This window comes from Aquarana catesbeiana, linkage group LG02, assembly GCF_042186555.1.
Source record: "Aquarana catesbeiana isolate 2022-GZ linkage group LG02, ASM4218655v1, whole genome shotgun sequence".
Taxonomy (NCBI): Eukaryota; Metazoa; Chordata; class Amphibia; order Anura; family Ranidae; genus Aquarana; species Aquarana catesbeiana.
Genome location: NC_133325.1, coordinates 794,379,192 through 794,398,510, shown reverse-complemented (window position 1 = coordinate 794,398,510; position 19,319 = coordinate 794,379,192). Strand labels below are relative to the sequence as shown.

At 44.2% G+C, this 19,319-nt stretch overlaps 1 protein-coding gene across 1 annotated transcript; it reads right to left on the bottom strand.

Moving 5' to 3' along the window:
• Positions 1 to 8,166: 8,166 nt before the first annotated feature.
• On the bottom strand, positions 8,167 to 19,079 carry LOC141127769 (uncharacterized). The gene is made up of 6 exons (XM_073614538.1): positions 19,003 to 19,079; positions 16,846 to 17,187; positions 15,086 to 15,349; positions 12,085 to 12,378; positions 11,413 to 11,510; positions 8,167 to 8,196 (listed from the first exon to the last, which is right to left on the bottom strand). Exons 1-6 carry the CDS (start codon positions 19,016 to 19,018, stop codon positions 8,167 to 8,169), a joined length of 1,044 nt encoding a protein of 347 aa, XP_073470639.1. The 5' UTR covers positions 19,019 to 19,079.
• Between the last annotated feature and the right edge of the window lie 240 nt (positions 19,080 to 19,319).

Sequence of the window (19,319 nt, the reverse complement as noted above, 5' to 3'; positions counted from 1 at the left end):
ATCGTCTCTCACCAAACTTTTACTAACACGAGATTAGCAAAAGGAGCCCAAAGGGTGCCTCGCTTGGTTCTGAACTGGCCTTTTCTAGTCTCGTCGTACGTGCTTGACGTCACCGCATTCTTGGCGATCGGAAATTCCGACAACTTTGTGCGACCGTGTGTAGGCAAAACAAGTTTGAGCCAACATCTGTCGGAAAAAATCCGAGGATTTTGTTGTCGGAATGTCCGAACAAAGTCTGACTGTGTGTACGGGGCATTAGAGTGTTGTGGCAACACCACCACACCACCAAAGGCCCAATTTTTCTGACTCTGTTCAACAGGGGCATGTAATTACAATTCTTGATATAATATTTCACAGCAGGGCCTGTTCCAGCGCCCACCAAGATTAACTGTGAGGGCTTACAGTGTTGTGGCAACACCACCACATCACCACCACCAAAGGCCCAATTTTTCTGACCCTCTTCAACGGGGGCATGTAATTACAATTCTTGGTATAATATTTCCCAGCAGGGCCCGTTCCAGCGCCCACCAAGAGTAACTGTGAGGGCTTACAGTGGTCTGGTACCACCATCACCTAAGGCCCAAATTTCTGCAGAGTATATAGGGCAGGCCATATAGTATATACAGGCGGTCCCCTACTTTCAAACATCCGACTGACAAACAACTCCTACTTACAAACGGAGGGAGACAACAGGAAGTGAGAGGAAATCTACCCCTAGGAAGGAAAATTCTCTCCTGTAAGAGTTAATATGGGAAAAAGGTGTCTACACTGATGCTTTATCACCAATCCTTGTTTCCCTAAAAAAAACAAATTTTCAAAATCTAATTGTCATTGGGACAGAATTTGAGGTGAAATCTTCTGAACAGGGGCACAGACAGCAAAACAAATGTTACAGGGGTGATGATAACCCTTCCCTATGTTATCCAAAAAGCTTAAAAATTGATTTTTTGGCTGGAGCTACACTTAAAAAATGTACCTGTTCCATATTACAAACAGATTCAACTTAAGAACAAACCTACAGTTCCTGTCTTGTTTGGCCCGTCTGTATACTGCTGTTCAGAGTATATAGGGCCTGAACGCCTTTTCTTTTTTTAATTTGGGTGCGGGGTTCCCCTAATATCCATACAAGACCCAAAGGGCCTGGTAATGGGCTGGGGGGTACCCATGCCATTTTTCTCAATAATTTTCATCCATATTGCCAGGACCTGACATTACATTACAGCCACAAGCAGTTTTGAATTACTTTTATTCCTTTAGAATTGCCATTTTGTGCAGGGACTGTTCTAAGCACGGGAAACACACGCCACTTTACAGGCATACTATAGACACGCCACAGGTACGATGTTTAAAGGAATATTTCACTTTTATTTTTTCACTTTAAGCATCATTAAAATCACTGCTCCCAAAAAAACTGCCGTTTTTAAAACTTTCTTTTGCATTGATACATGTCCCCTGGGGCAGGACCCGTGTCCCCAAACCCTTTTTAGGACAATAACTTGTATATTAGCCTTTAAAATTCACACTTTTGATTTCTCATGTTCGAGTCCCATAGACTTTAACAGTGTTCGAATGTTCGCGCAAACTTTTGGTCCGTTCGCATGTTCTGTATGCGAACCGAACCGGGGGGTGTTCAGCTAATCCCTACAGATCATATATTTTCTCTATATAACATCTCTTTGATATTACCATCTACATCCACTTTTTACAATTCTTCACTATATATCACATACCATCCTTTATGATCAGCTCACTAACACAACCAAGCTTCTCTGTTCAAATAAAAAAGAAAAAGAAACAAAAATTGATCGAGAACCCAGACATAAACAAACCAAAGGAAAAAAATATATCCCCCCCCCAACCCCCCCGGCCTACTGCCCCAGCAACCCTATCCGTTCTCTCCCCCTCCCTCTCTATTTGCGAGATAGGGGGCCCATATCTTCCGGTATTTCTCATCTTTTTCCTTCAACATCATAGTAAGTTTTTCTATTTGTTGGATTTCCGCCACTCTAGCCAACCACTGTGCTCTAGATGGGGGAATATCGCTTTTCCACAGAGCAGGGATACACGCCTTTGCCGCAGTGAGAAGAGTTTTTATATTTTTACACTGAAATAGGAACATCGTTCAGCAAATACGCTGCCGGTTTTTCTCCAAGAGACATACCTGTAATTGTTGTAACAGTCTGTTACCATTCTCCAAAATGCTTTACATTTTCACACAGTCCCAAAAAAGTGCAACATAGTGCCCTCCACCTCATGACACCGCCAGCACACATCCGAGACCTGTGGAAATATCCGATGCAATACTGACGGTGTTCTGTACCATCTGGTAAGGATTTTATATCCTCCCTCCTGGTACCTACTCGCCACTGATGCCTTGTGGGTGGATAACAAAATCCCAGCTCCCTTTCCCACGCCTGTGTAAAGATGAGGTCCTGTGGTGCTTCTAATTCTGTTAATGTGGAGTAAAAATGTGATGGTGAGTGCCTCAGTGATTTCCCCATCTAAGCAAAGCTGCTCAGACTTAGATACTATCCGTACTTCGGGATATAAATTCAACTTTGATCGAATAAAAGTGCATAATTGTGTCATCCTGAAAAAATCTAATTCTGGTACTATCTCCGATTCCATCTCTCTTCTTGTCATTAACCGATTGTCCACTGAAAAATGTATAAGCCTATTTTTACCCCTTCTGCGTATGGCCTCGAATCGCAAATCTGTCATACCTGGCTGTTAAGCCGGTGTGCCCAGAATTGGGACCATAGGGCTTGGGTATACTGACAGCGTTGTATTTTTGAAAATCTTTTTTACTATTCGTACCGTAGCACCTATCCATTGGATGTTTCCTCACTGCTTTTGGAATATCAGTATCAGCAAGCACAACCACTCCCTCTAAGGGGGTATCTACCGTCGCCTGTTCCATTTGGACCCACGGTTTCCTCTTATGGATTGCGCACCAATCTACCACTCTGGCTAGATGTGAGGCTTCTTGATATCTAACTGGGTACGGGAAGCCAATCCCACCTTTTCTTTAGGGAGTGATAAAATAGCTCTAGTTACTCTTGCTGGTCTCCCAGCCCAGATAAACCTCAGGAACCTTGAACGAAGGTCTCCTAAATAGCTTGATATATGCAAAAAGGGAGTTGGGACTTTAAATGAAGCAGTTGGAATGCGGAGGATTAAGATTGTAAATTTATTAATCATAGTAGAAATAGTAGAAAAATTTCATATACATATATATATACATACATATTTAATTGGCATAAAAAGTACAGGCATAAAAGATGGAAAGGTACACACAATTGAATGCGTAATCATACTAAGTAGGTAGTGGTCAACATAATATTAGTACAAAACAGTGGATAGCCTGCAGGTGCCAGAGGTGGCATATCCGGTAACTGAAATAATACCCGCATAATAACAATAATGGTATTATTAAAATAATGACATCATCAAGGTGCAGTAGATAAGGTTGTAGCATCAAATGTAGCTCGATGCGTTTCGTGGATGATTTTCTCCACTCATCAGGAGCTGATGCGACAGAATCCTGTGGGATATATACATAGAGTAAACCTCAATCTATGTAGAGAGGAGTTGAGTAAAAAATGCTAGAGATGGTTGGCCAAAAAACACACTTACCAACCCTGACATTGAGTGCGACGCATGGCAGATGGCACGGAGTGGGCCGGAGGCAGCAGACCTCTCATAGTACTCTTTAAAAGCCTGTACAATCGTCTGTGATGAAATGACCATCACATCTCCCTGTGTTTTAATACGTGCAATGTGATTCTGTGCACTAGTTTATTTGAGGGCATTTGCGAGCATTCTACTTGGCTTGTTCCCAAACTTATAGAATGTTCGTCTACCGCAAGTTATTTTTAGCTTTTGCTTTATCAATAAGTAATAAATTTAACTCCTCTCGTAAGCCTACTAATTCCTCCTCTGTTTGTTGTGCCTAAGATTTTTTATGCACTGCCTCCAATGCCGTATACGTTTGAGCAATGACTCAATCTGTTCTTTAAGCATCTTTTTCCTATGTGTTCCCAGAGATATAAGAGTACCTCTCATATAACATTTATGTGCTTCCCACAAACAAAAAGGGATTATTTCCCCTGTATCATTTGTTAGGAAAAAGGAGTCCAGTTCTTGATTCTCATATTCCTTTTCTTTTAAAAGAGTCTCATTTATCTTCCAATGCCATTCTCTGGAATCTAACTCCCCTAATTCTACCACACAGTTCGTTGGCGCATGGTCCGATAAGGTAAAAGAACCAATAGACGCCCCTAGCAAAGATGTAACTACATTTTGAGATATAAAAATATAATTAATTCTAGTGTACGTTTTATATTTCCCAGGAAAAAAATTATAATCCCTGTCCTGTACATGCACAGTCCTCCAACTATCTATCAATTGCAAGTCATGTAAAAGTTTCTTCACTCTTCGTAGTTTTGCATATGATAGATGAGAGGGACCCTTTGATGTATCCAAATTAGGATCCATGACCATATTTAAATCTCCACCTGTCACAAGGACTCCCTCCCTATGTTGATGAACCAACTGCAGATAGGTCTCTAATGAAGTAACCTGTTCTTCATTTGGTAGATATAAATTCACCAATGTGAACCTTTTGCTGACCCAGGGAACCTTTCACAATAAGAAAGCGCCCTTCTTCATCTGTAAATACACTCGATTCCTTCCATGGTAGCTGTTTTGAGAGAATAATAGATACCCCACATGACTTAGAGGTCTGCCATGCACTATGGTACACTATAGGGAATATAGGGAATCTATGATTTTTTAAACTTGGAATTTTATCCCTTCTAAAGTGTGTCTCCTGCAAGAATATAATTTGTGATTTCAATCTTCCCAGTTCGGCCAGAAGCCTGATCCATTTCTCCGGGACATTCAACCCCTTAACATTATATGATGTAAAAGTTATCTTAGTCATTGCAGCGGTTGGCTATGAGGGAAGGACGGGCGAGCCAAAAGAGAGGGAGAGGAGGGAGGGAGAGAGAGAGCTATAGAGAGAAAAAAAAACCCTACAAAATTAACAACACAACAACCCCCTTTCTTTTAGAGCAGTGGTCATCAACCCTTTCCTCAGGGCCCACTAACAGGCCAGGTTTTATGTATTACCTTGGGGAGATGGAACTGGAATACTGCAATTACTGAGCAGCAAATGATATCACCTGACACCTGTGATGTATTTCAGTTATCTTGCAAACCTGGCCTGTTAGTGGGCCCTGAGGACAGGGTTGATGACCACTGTTTTAGAGGGTAGTTAATCAGGTGCGGTTCTTTGGACCCATCAACTATCCTCGAAGGAAAAAAAACAAAACACAATGAAACACAACAAAACACCTCCGACTTTCCTTCACCTGGAGGAGAGGCGTTTATTATGGGGGAGTTGCCAAGCAGGCAGAGTTTATGAGCTGTAGTATATTCAGATGTGCATTCTTCTCATATTATGACATTTAAACAACAGAAAAAGAGCAAAAAACAATATATATACCATAAAAAGAATCCCGTTCAATTAACCATTTCTCCAATTCTAAACCAACTCTAGCAGAGTTTTACGCTACCACCTCTATATTCCCTGGTTTCAGTATTGTCTATTAACATTCTACTATTATATATTCCATCATTTCTATCTTTGAGCTACTTTGAGCCCAAACCCTCCTCTAGAAAAAAAAAATTATATATATATATATATATATATATATATATATATATATATATATATATATATATATAAAATAAAAAAACACACATTAATTTTTTTTTTTAATTTAACCCTCCCCCTTCTACCCCCCCCCCCCCCACCCCACCTTGTGCTCAATATTTCCTGCAAAAAAAGTGTATATCCCTCCCCCATACTCATACTCCTCCCTAAGGTATCTCCCATCTTCACGCTACAAGATCTTCATTTCTTCCAGTACCAGGCTGACTAGAGGTCATCTTCTGAATGGGCACGGCTCCTTAGTATACATTTCCCTGGGAAAGTAAAATACAGAATATCAGGTCAGATGACAGCATTGAATATCCTTACACATCACACATGATTTATAGCCATGACACCTCATCCATTCACTGATTGTTCCTGGTCATGTGACTATCAGGGTGTTTTCAGCCAAGCTGGCAGCTCTCCAAGACATTCCAGTGGTCCTCACCATCCCTGATCACCTCCATACATTTCATTGACTTGACTTTCTACACATCATTCATCCATTAGTCATACACTCATTGTTCATATAAGGAGTTTCTTCATGAATGAGCAACAATATTGTTGTGACCCCCCCAAACACAGCAGATGACCCCCAGATGGGGGTGTAAGGGGTATAGGAGATGGCAGAAAATAGTCAATATGGGAAGAAATAACAGGCAGGCAATTTTCTGTAATAATGGCTCTAAATGTGATCTTTATTATAATATAAAAATAAGCAAAGTGTGTCCTTCCTAGAATGGCCAATTCAGAATGGTGTGTTGTATTTAGGAGTTTGTCATTAGCAGCGGCCTGGCTTTAGATCATGGGGTGCCAAAGCTAAATTTTAATGCCCCCCCTCCTCTGTGGCATCTGACAGTGTCAGCTGTGACCATATTGTCCTAATCTTACCACACAGTGGGGGAGATTTACTAAAACTAGAGAGTGTAAAATCTGGTGCAGCTGTGCATAGTAACCAATCAGCTTCCAGGTTTTATTGTGAAAGCTTAAAGTGTTACTAAACCCAGAGCAGCAAAATCAGTCTGTATATGTAGTAAAGCATGCTTGTTATACTCACTGTGGAACCTAAGGGGTTAAACCTCCAGTATTGTGTAAAAAGGCTGTTTAATCCTGTCTTCTCTGATCCTCCCCTTCCACTGTCCCCAATCCATCTCAGGATAGTACAGAGCCTTGGGGCACTCTGCACATGCTCAGTTTGTGTGTATTGCTAGAGAGTGCAAAGGGTGATCAGCAGAGGGCCAATCAGCACTGTCCAGACAGAGGGTCAGCGGTCATACAGCCTCATAGGACAGTCAGAGGAGAATGAAAACTCTCCCAACAAGCTTTAACCCGTGTTCAGCCAGACACTGATAGAAGTCACAAGATTGCTATATACTGCTGATGAGAAAATTTAGCAGTTTATATTTACTAAAATAATTGCATTTCCATGTTCTGTGCACTGTGGGAGACCAGATATAGTGAGTGCAGGCTCCCGGGTTTAGTAACAATTTAGCTGAATTTAGAAACTGATTGGCTACCATGCACAGCTACACCAGATTCTGTGTGCACCAGCTTTAGTAAATCCCCCTATCAGCATCAGTAGTCAGTACACTATCAGTGCCGGTGTCTTGTCGAATACAGTCCCCTATCCAAAAGTGTCTGCCCTGTACTGCGCAGGCGCAGTACGGAGGACAACCGAGAGCCGAAAGTCTCCGAAGTTCAACAGCTGATCGTCAGCTGTACACGGCGCCTGCGCTTTTATTCTTACCCTGTGTCCAGGTTCATTCCCTACTATCCAAGTGGACATAGAGTTAGAATAAATAGATGCCGAGCCCAGCGAGGCCGTGCCCGAAGCGTGGCAAGCAAAGCGAGCCCCCCGTGAGGGGCCCTCTTGCAAAGCCATCACTAATAAGTGCCCAAGCACCGTGTACAGCTGATGGTCAGCTGATCAACTTCGGACACTTTCGGCATCTCCTTCTCCTCCGTACTGCGCAGGCGCTGCACCTGCGCAGTACGGGGCGGACACTATCTGATAGGAGGACAGTTCTCGTCAGAACACCGGGATTAGAAGCTGTCATAAAATAGAGAGGAGGGGCAGCAGTGAAGGGAATCAACTTTATCATTCATTTTCCAGGTAATTACTCTTTCTCCAGTAGGTCACTGTTCCCAGATCTCGGGGCCTCATTGTAAATTTGAAGTCCCCCCCACCCCTTCCACCCCCACAGCAGGCAAGTGCTAAAAGAGATGATGTGATATTCAGTAAAAAAAAAAGTTTGTACTTTTATAATTTTATAATTTTTCTGTGTAAAAAATGTTATTAGTACAGCATTGCAAACATGTGGGTGTGACCGTATAATGATCGTATAATATTATGGCTGCACCAGTCACACAGCTGTGGGTTATGGTGGAAAACAGATACCACATACAAGGAGGATGTTTGCCCACTCACTGATAACAAGTTAGTATCGTCATCTGCACTTCAAGGCCCAGTAATACGGCTATAGTAGCACAAGCATGGTAGACAGCGTTATTATAGGTGTGCGGACAGGGTGTTCCACACCCCAATTACCCTGTGCAATGATGATTTCTCCTGTTCCTGGTGCTTCCCTCCTCTCCCCTGGCTACTGCGGGGGATATTTCAGGATGGAGAGCGGGGGAAGCGGCTGGTAAATATTTCATTTACTGGCCCCTTCCTTTTCTGAACAAACACAGTGAGTGATCTGTATCAGTTGCTCCTGTGTTCATTCTTAACTAAAGCATAATAAAATGTTTATTATGCTTCAGCTTGTGAATGAACAGGAAGCCGTTCTGCACAGAGCACTTCCCATTAGTTCACTGTTGAGTGCAGCTGAAGCTGCAGAGGAAGGGACTGGGGAAGCTTTGTCCTCGATCCCTCAAAAGTGAGACATCAGGGATCTGTTTAGACTTTAGGGGGCTCCTAAAAAAAAAAATTGTAAAAAAAGTAAATAAAAAAAAACATATTGTAAAAAACCATTTAAAACCTAAAATAGTAAAAAAATAATAAAAATAAAATCTACTGACACCCTCCCCTGCCCTACTGACACCAATCTCTGCTCTACTGACACCGTCCTCTGCTCTGCTGATATACACATGTGTGTTTGTTCTCTGGGTAGCACACCCTAATGCAATAGGCTGCGCACACCAATAAGAGTTATACTGTCACCCTCCATATATTTTAAGACCACATAGGCATAATATATACCTGTGTAATAAATGAGATCTTCCTCTTGTTGCCCTTGATGTAAATACATTGGGGTTGATTTACTAAAGGCAAATCCACTCTGTTCTACAGGTGCCTTCGGAAGTGCAGTGGCTGTAGATCTGAGGTGAAGCTCTGCTGATTTTATCATCCAATCATGTACAAGCAAAAATGTTGTTTTTTATCTTCCTTACATGTCCCCCATTGACTGCACTTCCAAGTGCACTTGCAGTGCAAAGTGGATTTGCCTTTAGTAAATAAACCCCACTGTGTGACCACTAAGAGCTGCCATATTTATGGGGCCCAGTGGCAGGACATCGCTATCTGTTCTAGGTTATCCACCACTGTATTACGAATGGCTTGCATTTTTAAGTAATTTTCAAGCCTAGAATTATTTTTTTTTTATTGTGTGAAAAAAAGAATACAAAAACGGCTCTGGCAGCAATAGGATTAAACAGACCTCTTAATACATCCAATGTCAGCTAACAGCCAGCAGGTGGCGATAGCTGTTTCTGCAGTCCGCTTTGTGATTTTTATGCTTTGGAGCAGGTTTTCATCAAGGATGTCTCTGTACATTGCTGCATTCATCTTTCCCTCAATTCTGACTAGTCTCCCAGTTCCTGCCACTGAAAAACATCCCCACAGCATGATACTGCCACCACCATGCTTCACTGTAGGGATGGTATTGGCCAGACATGACACTTGTCATTCAGGCCGAAGAGTTTAATCTTTGTTTTATTAGACCAGAGAACTTTGTTTCTCATGGTCTGGGAGTCCTTCAGGTGTCTTTTGGCAAACTCCAGTCGGACTGTCATGTGCCTTTTACTGAGGAGTGGCTTCTGTCTGACCACTCTACCACAGGAGGCCTGATTGGTGGAGTGCTGCAGACATGGTTGTTCTTCTGGAAGGTTCTCCCCTCTCCACAGAGAAATGCTGGAGCTCTATCAGAGTGACCATCGGGTTCTTGGTTACCTCCCTGACTTCCCCTCTCCCCTGATCCCTCAGTTTGGCTGGATGGTCCGCTCTAGGAGGAGTCCTGCTGGTTTCAAACTTATTCCATTTACGGATGATGGAGGCCACTGTGCTCTTTGGGACCTTCAATACTGCAGACATTTTTCTGTACCGTCCCCCAGATCTGTGCCTCCATACAATCCTGTCTCTGAGGTCTACAGACAATTCCTTGGACTTTATGGCTTGGTTTGTGCTCTGACCTTATATAGACAGGTGTGTGCCTTTCCAAATCATGTCCAATCAACTGAATTTACCACAGGTGGACTCCAATCAAGTTGTAGAAACATCTCAAGGATGATCAGTGGAAACAGGAGGTACCTGAGCTCAATTCTGAGAGTCATGGCAAAGGCTGTGAAGAGCTATGTAAATGTGTTTTTTTTTGTACTGTAGATAAAATGAATATCACCTAAACGTGCACTTTATAAGATATTCACACTGGATGCAGCCGGTGAAGTCACCGTCACATGTGCTCTGAAGGTCCGGCTGTTAGGTACCTGGTAGTAGAGCCTGACTTGTAGGAGGAGACCTCTCTTACAACGCTGGTTCAGGAGCCACTGGAGTGGGAACAGTGGTTTCGTGAGCACAGTGGGGTAGGAGTGCCTGGTGAAGCAGAAGTCTCTGGTGCAGGTGCAGAGTAGAGATCCTTCCAGGGATGGCTGGACTGCAGGCGGTCAGCAGAGGACAGCAGACTGAAGCGCCGCAGAAGCACACAGAGCTTAACGGTAGGCACAAGCAGGGTCAGACAGTCCGGGTCGGCAGGCAATCAAGGCAGGTGGTAACAGCAGGCAAAACGCAGAGTCTGTAATCAGGCAGAGGTCGGTAATGGGTACTGGCAGAGGTAGCAGCAGGGTCAGGAAAGCCGGGTTGGATTGGAGAGAGCAGGATGGTCAAACAAGCCGGGTCAGAATAGCAGACAGATATATCAGATGCAGGTAACAGTTCACAGAAGCTAAAGATGAAACAGCAACGCACCAGTCCAGCTGGAGGACCTTTATGCGTTCAGTGGCGCCAAACAATGTTAACGCGCACGCACCTGCTGCACGCGCACACCCGTCACGCACCTGCGTGTGCCTGAGGGACACGCTGACGCACAGCAATAGCTGGATCTTGCTGCATAGTTTGAACAGGGGCGCAGGCGCATGCGCGCATGCATATGTCCCCGTCTGGTGCTGACAGATCCCTGACACCGGCATACCATGCCGAACCTTCAGAACTTTGTGCTGAAGCTGAGAATGACATCATCATGGCTCCAGCCACTCATACAACCGGAGCCCGCAAACCTGGAGGAAAGAGTGCACCAGTGACAGCGCACCACTGGAGGGCGTCACTCTAAGTTAAGTATTTCATAATGTGCTAGAATGCTATGCATACTAGCACATTATACAATTGCCTTACAGACAGGTGTTTTTTTGTAATGCAGTGGTTTACTACTGCTTTAATATGAGTATAATAGTGTAACATAGGGAGAGGGAATGTCACTCACCTGATATATGATGAAAGCCACCAATATTGCTATGACAACAACGACACCACCAGCACTAACACCAACACGATGATACCACTTTCTAGGTGATTCAGAATCTGTGAGACAGAAAATACAATGTAAAATATATTAGCTTTAGATACACAAATGATAAATATACAATGTATCAGTTTGTGTTGTTACATTAAATAAAGACACCAGTACATCCAGTTCAACCTGAGTGAGTGTGGGTGAGTGTCTACAATTGTTCCTATCCCTGTGCATCATGTCTCATTAGGATGCTCATCTATTATTATTATTTTATTTAAGGTACCCATATAGCGCTGTCAATTTACGCAGCACTACAAACATACATTGCACACTCACATTGGTTCCTACCCTCAAGGAGCCCACAATCCAAGGTCCCCAACTCACACCAATATACCAGAGACAGTTTTGGACAGAAGCCAATCAACCTACCAGCATGTCTTTGGAGTGGTGGTTGTTGGTGGCCATGTGACATCTCACCTGTATAATCCTCCATCAGGAGAGCAGAGAAGAGACAACAAGACACAATGTTACCATTCTGTGTCACACTCCCACTATGACCCCCCAGAGAAGAGGAGACAGGACCCCAATCTATAACACCCCCATACATGGAATATAACATGACCCCCCCATAGTCACCAATACCTTCTGTTTCCAGCATTCTGGTGAACATCGTATTATTGGTCAGCTGGTATTCCCGGATCTCCTCACTGACCGGGTTTGTGATCCTGACCCGGAATCTCCTCTCTGCGTCGTCTCTCTGCACACTGGGGATAATCAGCGTCCTATTGTCATCTATCAGCTGGTATCTTTCAGGGAGAGGCTCCCCGTCCACCTCCCAGGTCACAGTGCTCTCTTCTCCAGAGAACTGGACGCTCACAGCCATCTCCTCACCCAGCCAGCTGAAGTTACTGGTGATGTTGGAGATGAGAACCGGATCTGGAATGATCAGGAGAAAGAAGATCACCATCAGTCATAGCTCACCAGCACAGAGCCCTGATACATGAAATAGAGTGCTAGCTCTTGAACACACACTGATTATTTGAATGGCAGCCCCGCCCCACATACAGTCTCCAGTGTTCAGTTTTCCCCATAGAGTACAATGGAGTAAGAAGTTGCTAGTAGCAGGGCTGCCATAAGGGGGTTACAGCCAATACAACTGTAAGGGGCCCCCGGGGCCAGTGGGGCCTGCCCAGGCCAGGAGAAGGCAGGAGCGGGGGAAGGGGAGCCATATTACATAGTTACATAGTTACATAATAGGTGAGGTTGAAAAAAGACACAAGTCCATCAAGTCCAACCTCTGTGTGATTATGTGTCAGTATTACATTGTATATCCCTGTATGTTGTGGTCATTCAGGTGCTTATCTAATAGTTTCTTGAAACTATCAATGCCCCCTGCTGAGACCACCGCCTGTGGAAGGGAATTCCACATCCTTGAGCTCTTACAGTAAAGAACCCTCTATGTAGTTTAAGGTTAAACCTCTTTTCTTCTAATTTTAATGAGTGGCCATGAGTCTTGTTAAACTCTCTTCTGCGAAAAAGTTTTATTTCTATTGTGGGGTCACCAGTACGGTATTTGTATATTGAAATCATATCCCCTCTCAAGCGTCTCTTCTCCAGAGAGAATAAGTTCAGTGCTTGCAACCTTTCCTCATAACTAAGATCCTCCAGACCCTTTATTAGCTTTGTTGCCCTTCTTTGTACTCGCTCCATTTCCAGTACATCCTTCCTGAGGACTGGTGCCCAGAACTGGACAGTATACTCTAGGTGCGGCCGGACCAGAGTCTTGTAGAGCGTGAGAATTATCGTTTTATCTCTGGAGTTGATCCCCTTTTTAATGCCAATATTCTGTTTGCTTTGTTAGCAGCAGCTTGGCATTGCATGCCATTGCTGAGCCTATCATCTACTAGGACCCCCAGGTCCTTTTCCATCCTAGATTCCCCCAGAGGTTCTCCCCCCAGTGTATAGATTGCATTCATATTTTTTGCCACCCAAATGCATTATTTTACATTTTTCTACATTGAACCTCATTTGCCATGTAGTCGCCCACCCCATTAATTTGTTCAGATCTTTTTGCAAGGTTTCCACATCCTGCGGAGAAGGTATTGCCCTGCTTAGCTTAGTATCGTCTGCAAATACAGAGATTGAACTGTTTATCCCATCCTCCAGATCGTTTATGAACAAATTAAATAGGATTGGTCCCAGCACAGAAACCCCACTACCCACCCCTGACCATTCCGAGTACTCCCCATTTATCACCACCCTCTGAACTCGCCCTTGTAGCCAGTTTTCAATCCATGTACTCACCCTATGGTCCATGCCAACGGACCTTATTTTGTTATTGTGTTGTGCAGTACATAAATGATCTTGCAGCTTCTGGTGCTCTGTGTCATTGAGCTCAGACATTGAGCTCTTTACTGCCACCTCTGGCTACTATGTGCATGTGCACCCCTCGTGTGAGCTGCCTGTACTGTGCTCCTCTGTGTCAGCAACATGTCAGCTTTGTAAAAATGAGCTGAGACTAGGTAGGAAGATTTCCTTTACAAGTAGGGGCTGTGAAGAAAAGGGAGGGGGCTGTTTGTGATGTCAAGGGAGGGGCCAGAGCCTTGTGTGTTTACAGATTTGTGTATGTGGGGGCTGACATATACAGGTGTAAGGGGTGTAAGGGGGGACTGACACATATAGTGGTGTGTGTGTGTGTGTGTGTGGGGGGGGGGTCTGACATATATACAGGTCTGAGGGGGGACCTTAAATATATACAGGTGTGAGGGGGCTGACATATATACAGGTGTTTGGGGGTCTAACATATATATACAGGTGTGGGGGTGACATATATACAGATGTGAGGGGGTTCTGACATATATACAGGTGGGGCTGACATATATACAGGTCTGAGGGGGACTGACATATATACAGGTGTGAGGGGGCTGGCATATATACAGGTGTGTGTGTGTGGGGGTGTGACATATATACAGGTGTGGGGGGTGACATATATACAGGTGTGAAGGGGTGACATATATACACGTGTGAGGGGGCTGACATATATACAGGTGTGGGGGGCTGACATATATACAGGAGTGAGGGGGGGCTGACATATATACAGGAGTGCGGGGGGCTGATACTGGTCACCACTTTACCAAGGGGGGCGGCTTGACGGCATCTATTAAAACTGCTTCCTGGCCCCCTCTGCACCCGCAACGCCACTGCTCTCTTCAGCTGTACTCCCCTGATATGGCCCTGTGTGCGGGAGTCGGGAGGAGTGCACGGGTGCCTTTTTCGTGTGAGGGAGGGCTTTTTTGCACAGTGCCATCCTAGGCTTGTGTCTTGTCGGCCTAGGCCAAAACACAGCACTGGGTACCTGTTAACTTCATCCAATCCCCATATAATGTGTCAAGGCAGATGTTGATTGTCCAAGAACACGATAAGAGGTGTGAAGGTTTATGAAATACCCCTATTCTATTTCAAAAATCCCATCCCATAGTTCCATGATGTCTGGGCCTGGTGTTAATTGTTCAAATCACATGGCTGGGGGTGGGAATTGTCAAATCCGAGGGGAGAGAGATGTTAAAATGGCATTACTATTCACTCCCACTATGATCATCTTCTATACAGATCAGATTATTCCCCCAGTAATTGCCCCTCTCACCTCCGATCTCCAGCCGGTATTCCCGGATCTCCTCACTGACCGGGTTGGTGATCCTGACCCGGAATCTCCTCTCGGCGTCGTCTCTCTGCACACTGGGGATAATCAGCGTCCTATTGTCATCTATCAGCCAGTATCTTTCAGGGAGAGGCTCCCCGTCCACCTCCCAGGTCACAGCGCTCTCTTCTCCAGAGAACTGGACCCTCACAGCGACCTCCTTACCCAGCCAGCCCCTGGTACCGGTGAGGTTGGAGATGAGAACCGGATCTGGAATGATCAGGAGAAAGAAGGTCACCATCAGTCATAGCTCACCAGCACAGAGCCCAGATACATGGAATAGAGTGCTAGCTCTTGTACCCACAATGATTAGTTATGTGATCTGCCAGCAATACTAGGGGTGTCCACATTTCCAAACTTCCATTCGGGGACACCCTCCAGCATGCACCGGTCAGTGACATCACAAGGGGGCAGTGTCAGCAGCTTACAATGCAGTCGGTGGGTGGCCATGCTCGTGAGCAGAGTTGGGTTTATAGGCAACTTTAGTGCCTTAGATAGAAAAAGCATTTGTTTAATGTATGTTATCCTATCATTGCAGTTGCAGGCAGACGCTTAGATTCAGAGAGTGTAATTGTTCTTTCAATGTTAGGCTAACATACATTAAACAAATGCTCTTTATATCTAAGGCACTAAAGTTGCACATAAAGAAAACCCCATACTTTAGACTACAAAAAGGAATACAAATGACCTGAGGGATCTGGAGTAAAAATTGGAAAAAATGAAGCCTCAAGACGAATCTAAAATGAGCTTCCCCTACTTGATATGTACAAATCCATGCACAATGCAGTGAATGCACCAGTGGCGGCCCCCCTAATCCATGCGCCAGGCCCCTAAGGGGCCTTAGAGCCTGAGGTTCTAATTGGCTTAAAAAAAGTGTGGGCTTGGGGCGCAGAGCACTGCACCCTAAGCCCACCCAGTTGTGTGACAATAGCAAATTAATATTTGCTATTGTCTTCCTGATTCTCCTCCCGGCCAATCAGGAAGTGGGTCCTGAGACTGAGTAAGGCCGCCTACCCATCCGTCACCCATGGGGTGGTGTCAGCGGTATGTGGCAGCAGAGGCCCAAGTGAGTGTGGCAGGTTTCAGTGGCGGGTGGCAGTGGTGCACGTGGGGAGAGGTATAATACTGAGCACCAGCCGCCACTGGAATGCACATGCACAAAATAAATTCAACCATAGGGAAATACTAGTACTTAATGTACCTGATGTCTGTAACACACTGAGGAGGAGGACTGAGCAGTGCAGCATCCAGTATTCTGTCCGGGAGTCGGGATGCTTGGGGCTCCACAGCTGTAAGACACGCCGAACACCGGGGGGGGGGGGGCTGGGGGTAATATCAGGGGCTGGAGGCAAAAATACAGGGCTGGCTAATGCCCACGGCTCCTCCTTTGTGAAAGCACCCAATTAGGAAGGGGGGGCTTTATCCACCTCTTGCTGTGTTTCTCCAGGAGAGGTAGGGCGCCGCACGGCTCGCCAAGATTATGTCATCGGCAATCGATGCAGAATTGCGAACAGGTGCATCTGCTGTGTCAGTTTCATTATGGGACACTGTATTGTCCCGGAATGAAGGTGCCCGGGACCGACCTGCAAAATGCAGGACTATCCCGGGCAATTCGGGTCTCTATAAAAAAAGTGTATCTCTTTATTTTCCCCCATATTGTACAATGTACCGTGGAGAGAAGTGTGATGCAGTATATGGACTCTTACCCAGAACACGGATCTCTGTAGAGGAAAGTGTATCTGTTGAGTGACTGTTATACTCTGTAATATACACACAGGAGTCTCTCCTCCCAGTCTGGGTCAGCTTCCAGCAGCCGCTCCCTGTGTCCAGGTGAAGTCTGGTCTTCTCTTTGTTTTTGGTGTTCAGATCTTCACAGTACAACTCCAGTAAAGTGTCTGCTGCCCCCCCACATCGTCTGTACAGCTCCAGCACACCTTCAGACCGAGGACACTTCATATTACAATCACTGATCTCTGATCCGCTCTGTATGTACACCATTCCCCATGTCAGCAATGGGCAGACCAGGAGGATATACAGTAACAGGAGATCTAACAAAAGAAATATACATCACTTGACGTAGGATTCAACTCTTAGAATTCTTTCAGCTGAACACATTAAGCACAATAAAATAAACATTCCTAAGTAAACTATTTGTTAAAATTCATAACACAGCATATGCGGTTTATACCTTTTCAATTCTGCTGGTTCATGCTATCTCAGTGCTGCTTCCCTGAACTTCTGGTATACACAGGAAAGGGTTAACAGGGTACAGTGCAGCCTGGAGTCAGTCTGACAGCTTGGAGAAGGGAGGGAGAAGGGAGGAGGGGAGTGTCTTGCTATTCTAGGCTATGGGGCTGTGTGTTTCTATTGATGCACATAGTGTAGGCTGTAGCAGGGAGACAACTCTAGTCCCTGCATGCAAGGGTGACTCCATAGAAGACTACAAGAGGAAGAAGACACCCGGAAGCAGGAAACCTGGAGCAATGGTCAGGGTATCAGCTTAAACTGGAACATAGACAAAGATTAAAGTGGTTCTAAAGCCTTAAGGTTGTTTTTTACCTCAAGGCATTCGGGTAATAAAAAACTTTCTGTGCTGCCCCCAGCCCCCCCCCCCCTTTTACATACCTGACCCTAATCTGATCCAGCGATGTGCATTAGAGCAGCACCTCTCACTGCTGTCTCCCTGCTCATTGGGCAGATTGATAGCAATCAAATGCTGTGACAAGTTAGCAGGGGCGGGGCCAAGCCACCCACTCTGTGTCAATAGATGCAGACAGAGCACCGCCGGGGGACCCCACAAGAAGAGGATCGGGGCTGCTCTGTGCAAAACCATTACGGGTATAGAGCTCATCACCACTATACTCCTGACCCCTCACCCCCCGCACCCTGTACACTACACTCCTCACCTTATATCTCTGTATACAGATCACATCTATTCCTATATACTGATCTCCATGTATACACCGCTGGTATCACATATTATATCTCTGTATACAGATCACATCTATTCCTATATACTGATCTCCATGTATACACCGCTGGGATCAGATATTATATCTCTGTATACAGATCACATCTATTCCTATATACTGATCTCCATGTATACACCGCTGGGATCAGACATTATATCTCTGTATACAGATCACATCTATTCCTATATACTGATCTCCATGTATACACCGCTGGGATCACATATTATATCTCTGTATACAGATCACATCTATTCTATATACTGATCTCCATGTATACACCGCTGGGATCACACATTATATCTCTGTATACAGATCACATCTATTCTATATACTGATCTCCATGTATACACCACTGGGATCAGATATTATATCTCTGTATACAGATCACATCTATTCTATATACTGATCTCCATGTATACACCACTGGGATCAGATATTATATCTCTGTATACAGATCACATCTATTCCTATATACTGATCTCCATGTATACACCACTGGGATCAGATATTATATCTCTGTATACAGATCACATCTATATATACTAATCTCCATGTATATATTGCTGGGATCTGTAGTAGGATTTTATATAAACCCATGTATTTCATATTATTCATATTTATTTTCATGTGTTATTAATATCAGTAGTAGCAGTATCAATAGAAGTAGTATCAAAATCAATAGTATCAATATCAATAGTAGTATCAATAGTAGTAGTAGCATCAGTAGTATCAGTAGTAAGTAGTAGTATCAATAGCAATAGTATTAATCATAGTAGTAGTATCAATATCAATAGTAGTATCAATATCAATATCAACAGTAGTAGTAGTATCAATATAATTAGTAGTAGTGTAGTAGTAGTAGTATCAATATTATTTACAGCCAGACATTACCTTTCCATTGTCCCATCAGTAGAGATCTCTCTGCTCCTCAGTCGTGTTGTCTCTCATATGGAGAGAGTTTCATTGTAAGAAGTAATATGAAGTTTGAAGTAGAGGATGACGTATGGGGGTGGAGTGGGGGAGGAGCGTGTTCATATGAATGTTATGCCTGAAGCTGCCGATACTGTGACATCTAGGTACTATACTATGTGCTGAGATAGCCCATGGCATGGAACAGAAATATCATTTGCAGGATAGAAGATAATTCCATATTTGTGCAATACTTGGTGTAGTGATCAGTTCTATTAGATATCCATGTATTGTGATTG